This window comes from Manihot esculenta, chromosome 9, assembly GCF_001659605.2.
Source record: "Manihot esculenta cultivar AM560-2 chromosome 9, M.esculenta_v8, whole genome shotgun sequence".
Classification (NCBI taxonomy): Eukaryota; Viridiplantae; Streptophyta; class Magnoliopsida; order Malpighiales; family Euphorbiaceae; genus Manihot; species Manihot esculenta.
This window is the reverse complement of record NC_035169.2, coordinates 8,834,397-8,850,595: the sequence shown is the minus strand read 5'-3', so window position 1 is coordinate 8,850,595 and position 16,199 is coordinate 8,834,397. Positions and strand designations below refer to the sequence as shown.

Here is a 16,199-nt window from a genome sequence, read left to right as displayed (position 1 = left end):
ATAAGTCAAATAAACTCGATCAACTTCAAATTGTCATAGATATAATTAAATTAAATTAAATTAAATATTAATAATAAGTACATTGGTGTACATTTTAATTATTTAAAAATTATAGAATGGAGGAAGAAGGGAGGAAATGTTTAGTAAAAATTTGTACAATTATGATTGTTAAAAGTTTTTAAGTGCTATTTGATGATCTGAGATCCAGAGAAATAGAATTTTATAGAGATTCTTGGAATAATGAAAAAACTTAGAGCTTTGGGGAGGATTATTCTCCTTTTATCTCTTTTCCTCCTATGCCAGTGACGTGCAACGGCTCGGCTATCATTGTACCACCTGTCTCTGCCATATTGATACGATTGTACGAGGATATCCGGTACCTGTCTCATGTGGTGTAACGGCCCCTGATTCCCTTCGTGTGTGTGGATGGGTCTACAAGGCTGAAGGTGGGCCTTTCTTCCCGATTTCGGGCTGAGCCGGGAGATAGGAATAATACTGAGCCCCAGGAGGATCAACCTGAGAAGCAGTGAGGGCTGGACCGGCCTGAGAGGCAGTGGAGACTGAGTCGGCCTGGTTGAGAAATCCATATGGACCCTGTATCAAGATTCGAACGGGCTGGACCTGTTAATACTAGGTCGCATGGGCCTCCGAGCGATGGGCCATAATCGAAGGCTTGGCTCCTAACCGGGGTGGAGAAATCCAGCGGTTATCACTATTATTTTGTTTCTTGCTAAAAACTCACAATGCACTCATAGATTTATGTGATTTCATTTGAAAATAAGTATATTTAAATAAATATAAAAAATTTTAAATTTTATTTTTTTTAATTTTTAATTTTCGATTAGAAAAAAAAACCACACTTGCATGTACCGATTCGCAGATCCGACAAGATTTTGCAAAATGTTATTGGGCGTAATACATGGGCTGGCATTGTCCGACCCATCGCTCGAAATTCAAGTTCTAAAACCACACTAATTCACCTCACAATAACATATTAAATCCGAATAGATTTAAACCGTAGGATATACACTAGCCTTCAAAATCTGACCGCTCGATATGTTCTAATCGAGCGGGTGTCCAAATTCAAATCCATCCTCAGCCCGCCCTCACTTTCACATCTCGCTGAGTCGCACACTCCTATAGCCAGAAATCGAGAGAAAGAGAGGGAAGCACACTTTCAAGCGGATCTAATAGTATAGGCTCGCTCGATTCTCTCCCTAATTTGAGATTCCAAAGGATGTCTATTCGCCACGAGAAAGAGAAAGGCGTTAATGTTCAAGTTCTTCTTCGTTGCAGGTATGGCCTTTTTCTAAAAAAGAAATTTATTGCTTTGATTTTTTCTAATGAATCAGCCTTCTACTGCCTATTTGTTTTCTGTCTGCGATAACACAAGTTGAGTGGATTCCTTGGAAATTTTTGTGTTCATTTGTTTTTGTATGTGTTGATTTTGGCAGACCATTTAGTGATGAGGAGTTGAGGAACAACGCTCCTCAGGTTGTAACTTGCAATGAGTACCAGAGGGAAGTTGCTGTTTCGCAGAGTATAGCTGGGAAGCATATAGATAGAGTATTCACTTTTGACAAGGTTAATTTTCTCTTTTCATTTTGAAAAAGACATGAATGCTTAAATTTGTTTTTTAATGGAGCTTGCTCGATCTGGCACTTTCGATTTTGCTTTTGGGTCTGTAAGGGGTTAGATAATTTAGGTGCATTCATTATTTGTTTGTGGTTTAGATTTTTGTATAATGAGTTCAGTAATTGATTAGATAAATGGTAATGTAAAAATTACATCAAGAAATGATGGATTTGCTTTGTAAAGAGGCCCAGGAAACAATCAAATATGTTTCTCTTCTCAGTCTGCATCACTTTAGGGTATGATCGGGTCAGAACATGGTAGTTTCTACATGAGTTCAATGCACAACTTCAACTTCACATTTTACCATATTTAAAAATTTTTGACCTTTTACTTTCACCATTCTTTAGAGACCGGCCAGAAAGGAAATGAGGCTTTCCCATCTCACTATCTCAGTGTTTAGTACGAGAGTTGGGAAATTTGGATCCTTCTTTCCAAATTCCTATTGATTTATTTTTTTCCCTTTGAAACGTTCATTTGAATGCCAATATTTTTAACAGATTTAGAATGCGGCACCATATTGCCATTCCGAAGACTTACATAATTAACTTCTTCGATCAGGCATTGCTAAGTCTTCCTGGGCTTTGCATAGTTATTCTTTCCTTAATAAAAATTAGCCTGTTTAAGCTATTCCAACAAATGTACAAATGTATGATATGTAGTCTTGCTTCCTTTTAGTTACTGTCGCTTGTCTGTGAACATTCACATTTTAGCGCATGAGGACTTCTAATGCATTTTGTGGACCTGCCTAAGAAATGTATCCTTATGATCTAATTATGTTCCTAGGTGATAATTCTGAGGAAAAAAAAGTTGTACACTAGGCTGCAAAACCGAGTTCTCAAATCAAAACATAGATATGCAAATAAATGCAGTATGCTAATTAATGAATTTTCCAGAGTTTTTTTGGTGATGCTATTCATTTGTTTAATTTTCACTTTTGGGATGTTCTATGTACTATTTTGGTTATTTTTATATGGAATTGAAATAGAATTACACTGTTCTAATTGGTGGCACGCCTCTGATATTTAGCTTATGGTGCATGCAGGTTTTTGGTCCTTCTTCTCAGCAAAAGGATCTTTATGAACAAGCTATGGTGCCAATTGTAAATGAAGTTTTAGAAGGCTTCAACTGTACAATTTTTGCATATGGTCAAACTGGTACAGGTAAAACATACACAATGGAAGGGGAATGCAAAAGGTCGAAGGTACAGCTTATGAGTATTTCTCGGTTCTTCTGTTTGGTGTTTTTATCTTTAGTGGTCACATTGTTAGTTTATTCATGTGATGCAACAATTGGACAGAGTGGGCCTAATGGAGAATTGCCTCCAGAAGCAGGGGTCATACCCAGAGCTGTTAAGCAAATATTTGATACTCTCGAAAGTCAGAATGCCGAATACAGTGTGAAGGTTACTTTCTTAGAATTGTACAACGAGGAGATCACGGATTTGCTAGCACCGGATGAAATTTCTAAAGTTGCTTTAGAGGAGAAGCAAAAGAAGCAGTTGCCTCTGATGGAGGACGGGAAAGGTGGAGTTCTTGTAAGAGGTTTGGAGGAGGAAATAGTAACAAGTGCAAGTGAGATATTTACTCTTCTTGAAAGGGGTTCTGCAAAACGTCGCACTGCGGAAACTTTGTTAAACAAGCAATCAAGGTAACAGTTCTTTTGCTGTTTTTATGCTCAAGGCCAAAACTTTGATGACGTTCTCTTGTGTTAAGACCCGCTTTCCTGTTTTAGTCGGTCGCATTCCCTTTTTTCCATTACAATACATATCAAGGAAGCAACTCCTGAAGGGGAAGAACTAATCAAATGTGGGAAGTTGAATTTGGTCGATCTAGCTGGTTCTGAAAATATCTCTCGTTCTGGTGCTCGGGAGGTATTGTTTATTCTCCTAAATACTGGCATACTTGGGTTTTTCAGTAGTTGAGAAACTGATAAAATTAATTTCAAGCTAAATTTATTGTTGCTTGTCATCAAATAGGGCCGTGCTAGAGAAGCTGGTGAAATCAACAAGAGTTTACTCACTTTAGGTCGCGTTATTAATGCTCTTGTGGAGCATCTTGGGCATGTTCCATACAGGTTTAAACTGCTTTCCTCAATTGTTACTGTTGTAGGTATTATAATTAGTGTTCTTCTAACTTCTATTTACGTACTTTGATCCAGGGACAGCAAGCTCACTAGGTTACTTCGTGATTCACTGGGGGGAAGAACGAAAACGTGCATTATAGCAACAGTTTCACCAGCTGTCCATTGTCTAGAAGAAACCTTGAGTACTCTGGATTATGCACACAGGGCCAAGAATATAAGAAATAAGCCAGAGGTTTGTTTGCGGATATTTTGATATTATTTAACCGATTTAATATGTTTATTGTTTACTGAAGTTCCTTCTTTAATATTCTGAAATCTTTTTCAGTTGTTTTATGTTATACTGAATACCAGTAAGATATTCGCTAAGCCATTTCGTTGTACTCATATTCACTGAATGACCTGCTGCATAGAACATGAGGACTCTCGAGTCTGCTATAACAAGTAATATTTGTACTTTGCCGCATTGTCAAATTATTTTTGAGTGGGTACTGTCCAGTAATTTGTCATCCTTGTGCTCTAGAAATATTTCAAGAGTTAGAGGTGACCTTGCAATATGTATGTATTTGTAGCTTAACATCTGTACATACTAATGATTTTGCTCTTCAATCATGGAGGGGATTATGCTTTTGTATTTCTCTCTTTTTTATACCTTGTTTTGTCACTGAAGCTAACTAGCTAAGTGCTATGATGTTTGGAAACTCTCTACGTATTTTGCTTAGTGAGCGCTTCTTATACTCTATTACGTGTTAAGAATCAGGACCTAGCCCTTTGGTTTGTAGTCTTCTTCATAGAGTTCAGTGTTTATTGTGGTTATTTGCAGGTGAACCAAAAAATGATGAAATCAACTCTTATTAAGGATCTCTATGGGGAGATTGAAAGGCTCAAGACAGGTGAGAGATACTTAACTCTGCAGCGCTAATAGATACAAAACGCATGCGCATGACTATGCTTGATATGATATTCTATATATTAGTTGACTGAAGTGTAACATTGTTGCCAATATGTCCAGAGGTGTATGCTGCACGCGAAAAAAATGGAGTTTATATCCCAAAGGAGCGATACTATCAGGAGGAGAGCGAAAGGAAGGTACTACCGTTTTCCTTGCTTACATTTTGTTTCTTTCTTAGATCGATCCTGTTTGGAACTTTATTAAAAATACTATTTAAAAAATAATTTAAAATTATTTTTCACATAATTTAGGAATAAAAATACTAAAATAACAAAACAACTTTTTCCAAATTACCCTTTTCAATAGCACCTAAAATGCTGCTTTTCTAACACTTGTGACCTCCAAACTCAATCCTCTTAGTCATGAAATCATAAATTTTTATGCTATGTTTCTGTAATAGCTGCTTTTAATAAAAATACTTTCATAATTATATCAGTTAGAGAGTACTTAAAATAAATTTGATATATTTTAGTAATAAAAATACCACAATAAATAAAACATTTTTTTTTCCTAAACAACTTTTTTCAATTCTGAAAAAAAGCTTCAAACAGGCCCTTAGTGTTTGTTCTAAAATAAGAACTTCATACAAATGAACCATTATGGTCTTTTTCATGTATGATTCTCTTGGATCTGATTCATGGAGAAGCCCCTTTTCTTAATCTGTTTTGCTCTTGTGCTTCTACCTTGTTTTTAGGCCATGGCTGATCAGATAGAACAAATGGGAGTTACTATAGAGAGCAATCAGAAGGTTAGTGCAAGCTATACATTTCTGAGAAACAAACGATAAAGTTATTTGCTTTCACGACATCCAAATTCACATGAAACTCAATTGTGTACAGAAACTGGAGGAGTTGCAGGAAAAATATAATGCCCAAGTTCAACAATGTTGTAACTTGACTAGAAAACTTAACGCCACCGAGGTAACTTCAGTACCTAGGTTTTGGATATGGTTCTTTTTTTTTTAATAGATCAATGGTGACCTTTCTAAATGCAGAAAAACTTGAATCAAACCTGCAAATTGCTCAGCAGTACTGAGGAAGAACTGAAGAAGTGTCGTTATGCTTTGAAGGAGAGGGATTTTGTCATATCTGAACAGAGAAAAGCAGGCATGTTCGATATTTTTGTTGGTCTTTTATGGTTTTCTTCTGGTTGTAATGTTACGACGCTACAAATTTTGAAACAGAGAATGCTCTGGCTCAACAAGCATGCGTTTTACGGTCTGACTTGGAGAAAGCTCTTCAAGATAATTTTTCTTTGTTCCAAAAGATTGGTATATTTCCTTATTTGTTAATGCAAAGTTTTGTAAGTAGGTAATTTAGAAATGGTATATAATGGAATGCTTTTATAGGAAGAGAAGATAAGCTGAATGCTGATAATAGAGCACTAGTGACCAATTTCCAAAAGGAGCTCTCCCAACAAGTTGGTTCCCTTCAAAACTTGGTGGCTTCATCAATGTTGAAGCAAGATGAACATCTTCAGTGCGTTGAGAAACTTTGTCATTCTTTCCAAGACATTCATAATAAGGTATTGGAAAAAGGAAATACAAATACCTTTATTGTCTTCTTTTACCATTGTACTTTTGAATTGCATTCATGTTATACTAGTTATGGTTTTGGATTCAATTATGGTTTTGCTTGCATGCAAATACTTTGTAATAGGCGGTGAAGGATATGAAGAAGAAATTGAAAGCTTCAAGGGCTTTGTATATTTCCCACATTGAGGCAATGCAAAATGTTGTGCGATTGCACAAGGCTAGCTCTATCGCTGGCTTAGAGGAAATTTCATCCTCGGCTTCTTCTAATGCAGGTTCCATTGAAGAAGTAGGTAGCACAGTTTGAATAACTTTTTCTTTTAATCTCCTTTTAACTATTCCACTGACGTTTGATTTTTATTTTTGAGTTAGTATCTCGCGTCGGAGGCTGTCAAGGCAACATCAATATTTGATGATATTCGGAGTACGGTCGCAACCCACCAGGGAGACATGGCTCTTTTTGCTAGGGAACTGCGTCAGGTAACGTAATCCTTATCTGTCCTGTACATATTTGCTGGGGTTGGTAAAATTTGTGATTTGGAAGGTTTGCTTCTTTGAAATTGTGCGTTTATTAGATTCTTTTCCCTTTTTCCACTACACCCTTATTTGCTGTTATTTTATTATGTTCTCTTGCGGCTTTTGTTTGGATTTTGAATGACTTGGTCTGCAATAGAAATTCCATGTCACTGGTGAGCGAATGAAGGCGGTTTCTGACTTCATGAATGGATTTCTACAAAAGCTTTTGCAACAATCCCAAGGGCTTCAGAATGATGCAGCACAAGCTGATGAAAATCATTTGAAATCCATAACTGATTTTCAGAAGGCTTATGAGGTATGCTACAGATTGTCTTAGTTGTATGAATAATATGCCCATGCAGACATTGCTGATTTGGAAAATTTTTCCTGTGCAGGAGCAATCAAAATCTGATGCCAAGAAGCTTTTTGCTGATATCAGCAATCTGGTGTCTAATCACATTCAGCGTCAAAAAGAGCTGGTTTGCTTCTTTTATTTGCGTTATATTTTTTCCATCTTATCTCTTGCGGAGTTGGACTGAACGAGTTTATAGGTGGACTCAAGGCTCCTTGTTCTTAGAGAAACTGCTATTGGAAACAAGGCAAATTTGGATATGCATGCTTCTTCTATGGAGTGCATAACAACAGATGGAAAACGAAAATGGGAGGAATTTTCTATGCACGCAGAGAATGATGCTAAGGATTGTGCAGATTACTCTGCTGTGAAACATTGTCGTATGGAATTACTCTTTCAGCAGTGGTACGTAGGATTATCCATTTTTGGTTCTGGTTTTTATCGATATCTTGGCTGGAGCTATGTTTTTCATGACAAGTTGGCTAAAGAAAGAATTTGGAGGGTAGTGATTGAAAAATACACAGCTTTCTTAAACCAGCTAATTGCAACCTCTTTTTTTACCCCCTCCTTTTTAAAATCTGAAACTCTTTTGTGCTAAAGGGAGTTATTCTTCGTCTTTCTTTTACTATTTTGCTGCTTTTGTTTTGGTTTCAGTTTAACCACTACAGAATCAGCTTTCGAGCACTGGAAAAAGACTTGTGACTCGGTGAATGAAATGGGCAGTAAACATGTTTCAACGTTGTTGTCACTTACCAGGTAGGAAATTGCAGAGTTTTGTTTGGAGTTTCAACATTCTAGGTTCTCATAGATTGTACTGCACTTTCATAGAACTAGCTGCAACTTCTTTGATAAAGAAGCCACTTCTTATCAGAATAGCCCAGTGTATTTTTTGCTCTGACACTAAGAGCAAAACCAAAACATCGTCAGAATATTTTCACATTGATCCATTGATTCATCTCATATTTGCGTCATTATGTCGATTCCTTTACCTAGTCTGATATCATTCTTTAATTTTTTTTCTCCAACAGAAGTGCGTCTGATAGCATTGAACAACACGATGCTGAGGTTGGCTCTGCAAGAGTTGCAGCTGAACAAGATGTTGCAAGGAATAGTGATGATCTCCTTAAGCATATTGAAAGTGAGTATGATCCTTCTGTATCTCGAGTTCTATTGGTTACTTCTGGAATTTCAATATGTACACGGATGTTAGTTATGCTATTAGTTTGTGTTTTGGATGTATTTGTATCCTTAGCTCACTAAAGATAAAATCCTGAATTGAAACTCTACACTTGAAAATTTTCTACAGATGTATCAGAACAGGAGCAAGAATCTGTATCTGGAATCTTGGGAGTTGTCAAAGCTCATGGAGGTACACTCGAGCTCTTCAGGGACGATCTTTCAGGGCAATCGACAGCAATTGAGGGCAAAGCAAAGGAAACATTTCAGCAGCAATATATGGTAAGTTGGTGTACCAGACAACACACCTGTTATGTTCTTTTATTCATCAGATCTTGCCTGAACAACTTTTGGTCTTCAGGGTTCAAACCATGTTAATAGGATAAATTGATGGTGCTGATTTTGAGATTTTCCATGAAACTTGTAGAGATTTTAAAATAGACCTCAAAAATCAGCATCTCTGGTTTATGCTGCTTTTCTTTGACCTTTTCCTTCTGATAATGTGCAGGATTATGAGCCGACGGGCACAACACCAGTGAGATGTGAGCCAGACATTCCCAGCAAGGGTACGATTGAATCACTTCGAGCAATGCCAATAGAAAATCTTCTTGAGGAATTCCGAGAAAATAATTCTTACGAATCATTTGAGGTGAAGGAAGTGAAGCCATCTTTAATACCACGGTCGCCCCTTTTACAACTTAACTAATAATTGGCTGGTCCTGTTTGATCCATCTACTTAACTTGCCAATGAGTGCCAGTTCGTTCATTGTAAGAATCTTGTACATTGTTACTATTCCCATCAGATAGGGTGCGCTGGTGGGTGTGTTTTACATAATTCTCGTGTTGAGGATAAATTAATCCCATCTTGGGATTTTTCAGAAAATATGTAGCTTACCACAAGAATGTAAAAGTGGGGCAGAGCTCCACAATTGAGAATATAACTATAATCAATCTGATTAAATTCAATTCATTTGAGAAATAATAGCTATTGAATTTTTATTTTGATTGGGCAGCTTATTTAGTTTGATAGGCCAAAAGACAGCGCTTGTTTTCATAGTTCCGGATTTGAGCCCTTTTTTCTTCCTGCAATGTCGTCTTTTAAATGCTAAACGTTACAGTAAAAAAAAATGAATTCTACCGTTGATTAATTTACCTCTCAATTTAAAAATAAATAATTTATTTAGTAATTTTATTAAGGAAATTTACAATTTAATCTCTAGATATTACTATTATTAACAAGTCAAATTTTATAATTTTCAGAAATCTATTAAATTTATTCTAACTTTGTAATTTTCAGAAATCTATTAAATTTATTCTAACGGTTTTTTCTTATTTTTATTCTTTAATTTTATTTTAATTTTTCTTTTTATTCTTCTTATTTAAAGAGGAGTCTATTCTTCTTCTTTATCATCTTTTTTTTCTCCTTCTTCTTCTCCTTTTTCTTCTCCTTCATTATCATCATCTTCTTTTTTTTCTTTTTTTTGAGGAGGAATGACTATTTTATTGACGAAAAAAAACGATAAAAACGTTTTAATAAATATGAGAAAACATATGAACTATTTCATTGACGGAAAAACAATAAGGACATTTTAATAGATATGAGAAAAAATAAGTATATTTTAATAGATTTCTGAAAATATAAGGAGAGATTATTTTATTGACGGAAAGAAACGATAAGAAGAGATTATTTCGTTGACGGAAAGAAACGTTAAGTACGTTTTAATAGATGTAATAAAAGATATGGGCTATTTTATTGACGGAAAGAAATGATAAAGAATATTTTAATAAATTTGAGAAAATATACATTTTAATAGATTTCTGAAAATATAAGAATTGACATGTTAATAATAGTAATATACAAGGACTAAATTTTTATTTGTAAATAAAATTGATTATTTTTAATAGAAAAGAGAATTGGAGGGTTATTTTATTGACGAAAAGAAAAAATAAAAATATTTTAATAAATTTTTAAAAATAAAAAAATTAATATATTAATAACGACAATATTTAGCGTTTAAATTGTAAATGTCTCTCTTCGTTATTATTAGGCGGAAGGTAACTATGTATTTGTTGCACGACCCGACCCGATCCGGCTATGTTGCCCGCCAAACATGCGGTTATTTCTAAGTTTGCACGCCGTTGGATGCATCTGCATGTTAAAACTAGTTGATGGCATCCGTTGGCATTCTCAGGTCTCATCAGCTTTCCTTTTCATGTTTAAGCTTAGAAACCGATCAACTTGCCTTGTCCTTAACCATGAAAATCTTCGGTTCCTCTCTGCTTCAACAGCTGCGGCCGTGGCAGATGGCATTCTCAAACCTCAATTTCATCCACAAACCACCGTAGACCTCAATACCCAGGTACAGAAAATGTCACCCCTTCATTTTTCAATCTCTTTAGACCCCAAATTCTTCATCTCTACACTCGTGAATTGTGAAAACTTGTCTCAAATTAAACAAGCTCATGCACTTGTAACTACAAATGGGATGCTTCATAGCCGTACTGTTGCTAACAAGCTACTATATGTATATGCACATCACAGAGATTTGGTTAATGCTTCTGTCTTGTTTGATAAAATGGGAGAGAGGGATCTAGTTTCGTGGAGTGTGTTGATTGGTGGGTTTGCTAAAGTAGGTGATTGCATGCATTGTTTGGAGACTTTTAGGGAGCTTATTAGATGTGGAATGCAACCAGATAATTATTCGTTGCCTTTCGTGATAAAGGCTTGTAGGGATACGAGGGGATTAGAGATTGGTACAAGTGTTCATTGCATTGTCAAGAAATATGGGTTGCACTTGGATCATTTTGTTTGTGCTGCTTTAGTTGATATGTACGCTAAATGTGGGGTGATTGAGGATGCTAAGCAGTTGTTTGATAAAATGCCCAGTAAAGACCTTGTTACCTGGACAGTTATGATTCGTGCGTATGCTGAATGTGGAAATGCGAACGACTCGTTGGTTTTGTTTGACCAGATGAGAGAAGAAGGTTTTGTGCCTGATAAGATTGCTATGGTGTCTATTGTGAATGCATGTGCTAAATTGGGTGCTATGCATAAGGCTAGGCAGGTTCACGATTATGTCAGTAAAAATAAGATTTATTTGAATGTGGTATTGGGCACGGCAATGATCGATATGTATGCTAAGTGTGGAAGTGTTGATTCTGCAAGGGAAATCTTTGATTGTATGCAACAAAAGAATGTTATTTCATGGAGTGCAATGATTGCGGCTTATGGTTATCATGGCCAAGGCAAGAAAGCTCTAGAATTATTTCCTATGATGTTGAGTAGCGGGATATTACCAAATAACATCACTTTTGTTTCCCTTCTATATGCTTGTAGTCATTCAGGCTTGGTTGATGATGGTCTTCAGCTTTTCTCGCTGATGGAGGAAAGTTATGGTGTGAGGCCAGATGTAAAGCACTATACTTGTATGGTTGACCTCTTGGGTCGAGCTGGGAGACTAAATGAAGCATTCGGATTTATTGAGAACATGACGGTTGAGAAAGATGAAGGTTTGTGGTCTGCTTTGCTTGGAGCCTGCAGGATGCATAAGCATATAGACTTCGCAGAGAAGGCAGCAAAATCTCTTTTTGAACTACAGCCCCAGAATCCAGGGCATTATATATTGCTTTCGAATATTTATGCAAATGCAGGGAGGTGGAAAGATGTGGCAAAGGTTAGAGATCTAATGACCAAAAGGAGATTGAAGAAAATTCCCGGTTATACTTGGATTGAGGTGGATAACATAATTTATCAATTTAGAGTTGGAGACTTTACTCATCCTCGAGCAAAGGAGATCCATGAGATGCTGAAGACTTTGACTCAGAAGTTAGAGTTGGCTGGTTATGTCCCTGATACGACCTTTGTGTTACAAGATGTTGACGAGGCAACAAAGCTTGGAATTCTTTACAGGCACAGTGAGAAATTGGCAATTGCATTTGGCCTTATTGCCACGCCTGAGGGAACTACTATCAGGATATCAAAGAACCTCAGGGTTTGTGGTGATTGTCACACATTTAGCAAGTTGGTATCAGCTATTACACAGAGAGAGATCATTGTTCGAGATGCCAACCGCTTTCACCACTTCAAGGAAGGGGCTTGTTCTTGTGGAGACTATTGGTAATTACTCATTATCCTAGGATCCTTTTTCTCATTTGTCGTGCAATTTCTATTAGGCATGTTTTGCATAATCAACAAAGTTATTGAAATCTTGAATTTCTAGGATATCTGCTTGATTCAATTCATTTAGGTCTAGTTTATCACGCTTAATTTGTATAGGCACTCATGTGTCAGAACATTTGTAGATGAGTATGACTTCTTTATGGAGAGGTTAAGGAAAGCTCCTGCTCATATGAGCACTAACTTTCCGGCCATTACTATGCATGGAGATGAATTTTAAAATAAAAAAAGACTTTCACTTTAGACTCTCCCTCTTATAATAGTTCAAATACTCTTTTTTATCAAAATTAACTCATAAATTTCAATTTAAACATAATTTAGCTTTAAACCCATGAAAATGGAGATATTGAACTTGTTAATTTATGTGCTAATCAAGAAGAAATTCAGCATAAAAATCAAGAAATTAAGTTTGTTAATTTTTAATTTAAACAAAGAAATCAATAAATTTATTAAAATTAGCCTAAACTGAGATGAAATTAAAACTTTTAAACTAATTTAAAATAAAAAAAAATGTTAAGTAAAATAAATTAAACATATAAGTATGTTATGAAAGCTTTGGCATCAAAATCATCCTCCTTTAACCAAGCAAGGTGTAAGCGAGATTTTCAGATTTAGCTCGTTTAATTTTCAGTGAATTCGTTTAATTAAAAATATTGAAATGTAATTTTTACTGTGGAGCTTGTGTAGATTTGTTACAAATCTATTGAACTTATACCAAATTTAATACTCTAATTAGTTATATACCAATACAATAACTTTGAAGTATTTTCATTTTTTTTTATTTTTTTAACTTCAATTTATTTTAATTTTTCAACTACTTACAAAATAACTTATTTAATTTTTTATATTGATAATTAATTAAACTTTTTATTACTCAAATTTTTATATTAATTATTATTTTTTATTGAAATAATTTATTGAGATAATTTACCCTTTTCCATATATACCCTAAAACCATACTCACTGTCACTGTTCACATAACCATTAGATTTAGTCTGCCTATATTTTAAGAAAAATATTTTAAAGATTTTATGAAATAAAAAAAATTAAGTAATTGTCAAAGAAAATATCGTGTTTTGAAGAAAAAAATTATTTTTTAAATTTTAATAATCTTATTAATATTATTATATTTTCGATATATAAATTCTAGTAAATGGTTAATATTGCAATGAATAATAATTTGTTTTTAACTTCAATTTATTTGAAAAAAATTTTCAATAAAATAATTTATTTTCTATTATTAAATTTTAATTTAAAAAATAAAATATATTAAGAAATTTATATATAAATCTTGATAAGATTTTTAAAATCTGTTTTTCTTTCAAATGATTTAATTTATTCTTTTTTATTGATTAATTTATCTGATGTTTGAAATGTTAAGAAATATAAAAAAATATTTTTTTTATGAAATAAATGAAATGAATATAATTTATATATTTTTAATTTCATTATGTTTTAATTTTTAAACCACTTAAAATATGAGTTAAATAACCATTTAATTTTTAAATTAAAAAAAAAAAAAAACTGAAGCTGGTTAAGTTGATCACAATACACGTGGGAGTGTGACCTTAAACCTTCCCAGTAGTATTGTGATAAATAATTAAAATAATTTAAAAATGAATTTAATTTTTATGTAAGGCTTGTTTAGTGAATATTTCTAAAATCTTTAGTAATTTGAATTTAATAATTTATCGTTTACAGCTGTATTCAAGCTTTTAAATATATTGTACATGCCCTTCTATCAATCAAGGAGTAGTCTCTCTCAGCTTGCTTTTTTTTTTTTTTTTTAATTATTATTTGATCAAATTTATATTAATTTTTTTTATTATAGTTAATTTATAACTTTAAATCGTATTATATATATTCCTGGTAGCAACCAATTGGAGACGGCAAACTCATAGTAACGCGTGGAAGTCGTTTATCTTGGAGTTATAAACAAGCTTATCGTTGAATATTTAATTAGATGACTTCATCTAAATTTATTATTATTAATTTGTTCCTTAACCCAATAAAATAAATATAAATTAATTATCTACTGTACTTGTTTAACTTTCTCTTTCATTCATTAATTATTAATCCTAAGTTCCCAACCATTCATAATCTAATTAATCTCATATTATTTTATAATATCAGAAAAATGATCTTTCCACGTTAGCTGACTAGATTCTTTCTTTCCCTCTTTTTCTCATATTGCTAGGGTGGCAATATATTATGTTAGTTCCATGATTTGGTAGAGAGAATTTTGGTTGAGAGCATTTATTTTGGAGCGGTGATAATTTAATCGATTCGATTTAAAATTTAAATAAAATAAAAATTAAAATTTTAAAATTTATAAAAATTAAATTAATTTAATTTAATTAAAAATTAAATTGAATTGAATGATCAATTTAAATTTTTAATAAATTTTTTATTTTTTATACTTTATTTTTAATATTTTAAAATTTAATTAAAATATTTTAATTTTAATATGATTTAATATGATTTAATCTCTATATTATTGAAAATAATATATTATTATCACTAATCGGTTCGGTTCAATTTTTTCAATTTTTTTTTAATGATAATTAAACCGAATCAAAATAACTGAAAATTTTAGAATTAAAAATCGAACCGAATCAAAATAAATAAAAAATTAAATTAAATTTTAAAATTAATTCAATTCGATTAATTTTTTTAATTTGAACCGTCTGTTGTTTTTTTTCCTTGAACTCTTTACTCAACATATATAATTATTTAATCTTTGATGGGATTGTGGATTTGGGTATTATTTGATGGGATTCCAACATCACCAACTTCTGAAACTATAGATGAAGAGATGTAGTGGATTCCACAACAGAACTATTGATGAGCAGTTGTTTGTGGGTGGATAGTGCCTTTCTTTTTCCTCCCAAATGGGATGTGTTTCTTTTACCCTCAAACATAACATACTGACACATTCTCATACCTAAATCAAACCTACATTTTTTTTTCAGTTTTTATCTGTACTTTTAACTTTTTTAATTAAAAAATAAATACTCAAACTAAATAAATAAACTATATATGTCGGACACCACTAATAAAGATTGATTTGCATTTAGCTTCAAAAGTCCCATGTTTGAATTTTGCCACTCACTTTTTAGTGTAAGAATATACTTATGCCTAACTTCACAAAAAAAAAAACAAATCAACAGAATGATATTTGGAAAGTAATGGGTGAGTACAAATTGACAAAACCAAGTACTAAAGATTGGGTCTAGGAATCTAACTCAATAGATAAGGACAACTTAGTCATTTCCACTTAACTAACTGCTACACTGGATGAGTGGACCGCATCAATTAGTTAAATATATTAATTTTTTTGAGAAATTTACTATTTAATTCATGAGTATTGTCATTATTAACAAATCAGTCCCTATATTTTTAGAAATCTATTAAAACGTCCTTATGTTTTCTTTTCGTCAACGAAATAGTCATTTCATCTATTTTTGCCATTAAAAATATAGTAAAAGACCAAATTACTCCCTTTTTTTTCTCCTCCTCTTTCTCCTCCTCCATTTTTCTTCTTCATCAATTCTTTCTCTTTTTTCTGCTTTTTCTTATGCTTCTGCTTTTTTTGCTTCTTCTTATGCTTCTTCTGCTTCTGCTTCTTCTTTTTCTTCTTCTCCTTCATCATCATCATCATCTTCTTCCTTTTTGAGGAGAAAGAGGAAAAGGAGGAGGAGATGAACTATTTCGTTGACGGAAAGAAACGATAAGAACATTTTAATATATGTGAGAAAAGATCATCATCATCTTCTTCCTT

The 16,199-nt window shown here is 33.3% G+C and overlaps 2 protein-coding genes across 2 annotated transcripts; both read left to right on the top strand.

Moving 5' to 3' along the window:
• Nucleotides 1-1,065: 1,065 nt before the first annotated feature.
• On the top strand, nucleotides 1,066-9,253 carry LOC110622431 (kinesin-like protein KIN-5C). Its single transcript, XM_021766924.2, has 23 exons — nucleotides 1,066-1,296; nucleotides 1,455-1,584; nucleotides 2,678-2,836; nucleotides 2,933-3,282; nucleotides 3,367-3,505; nucleotides 3,611-3,708; nucleotides 3,793-3,949; nucleotides 4,538-4,607; nucleotides 4,727-4,803; nucleotides 5,361-5,414; nucleotides 5,506-5,586; nucleotides 5,661-5,772; nucleotides 5,850-5,936; nucleotides 6,015-6,190; nucleotides 6,325-6,486; nucleotides 6,570-6,677; nucleotides 6,871-7,029; nucleotides 7,109-7,192; nucleotides 7,265-7,470; nucleotides 7,720-7,821; nucleotides 8,094-8,203; nucleotides 8,372-8,523; nucleotides 8,750-9,253. The coding sequence occupies exons 1-23, from the start codon at nucleotides 1,238-1,240 to the stop codon at nucleotides 8,945-8,947; spliced, it is 3,030 nt and encodes a 1,009-aa protein (XP_021622616.1). The 5' UTR covers nucleotides 1,066-1,237; the 3' UTR covers nucleotides 8,948-9,253.
• A 1,070-nt stretch (nucleotides 9,254-10,323) lies between these two features.
• On the top strand, nucleotides 10,324-12,661 carry LOC110622050 (pentatricopeptide repeat-containing protein At2g33760-like). Its single transcript, XM_021766401.2, has one exon. It carries the CDS (start codon nucleotides 10,353-10,355, stop codon nucleotides 12,360-12,362), a length of 2,010 nt encoding a protein of 669 aa, XP_021622093.1. The 5' UTR covers nucleotides 10,324-10,352; the 3' UTR covers nucleotides 12,363-12,661.
• Nucleotides 12,662-16,199: the final 3,538 nt, after the last annotated feature.

Coding starts and splice junctions, on each gene's coding strand:
- LOC110622431 (XM_021766924.2), top strand. CDS start 1,238: ATGTCTATTCGCCACGAGAAAGAGAAAGGCGTTAATGTTCAAGTTCTT. Junction 6,487..6,569: donor ATGCAGGTTCCATTGAAGAA/GTAGGTAGCACA, acceptor TTTTTGAGTTAG/TATCTCGCGTCGGAGGCTGT. Junction 6,678..6,870: donor TTGCTAGGGAACTGCGTCAG/GTAACGTAATCC, acceptor GGTCTGCAATAG/AAATTCCATGTCACTGGTGA.
- LOC110622050 (XM_021766401.2), top strand. CDS start 10,353: ATGCGGTTATTTCTAAGTTTGCACGCCGTTGGATGCATCTGCATGTTA.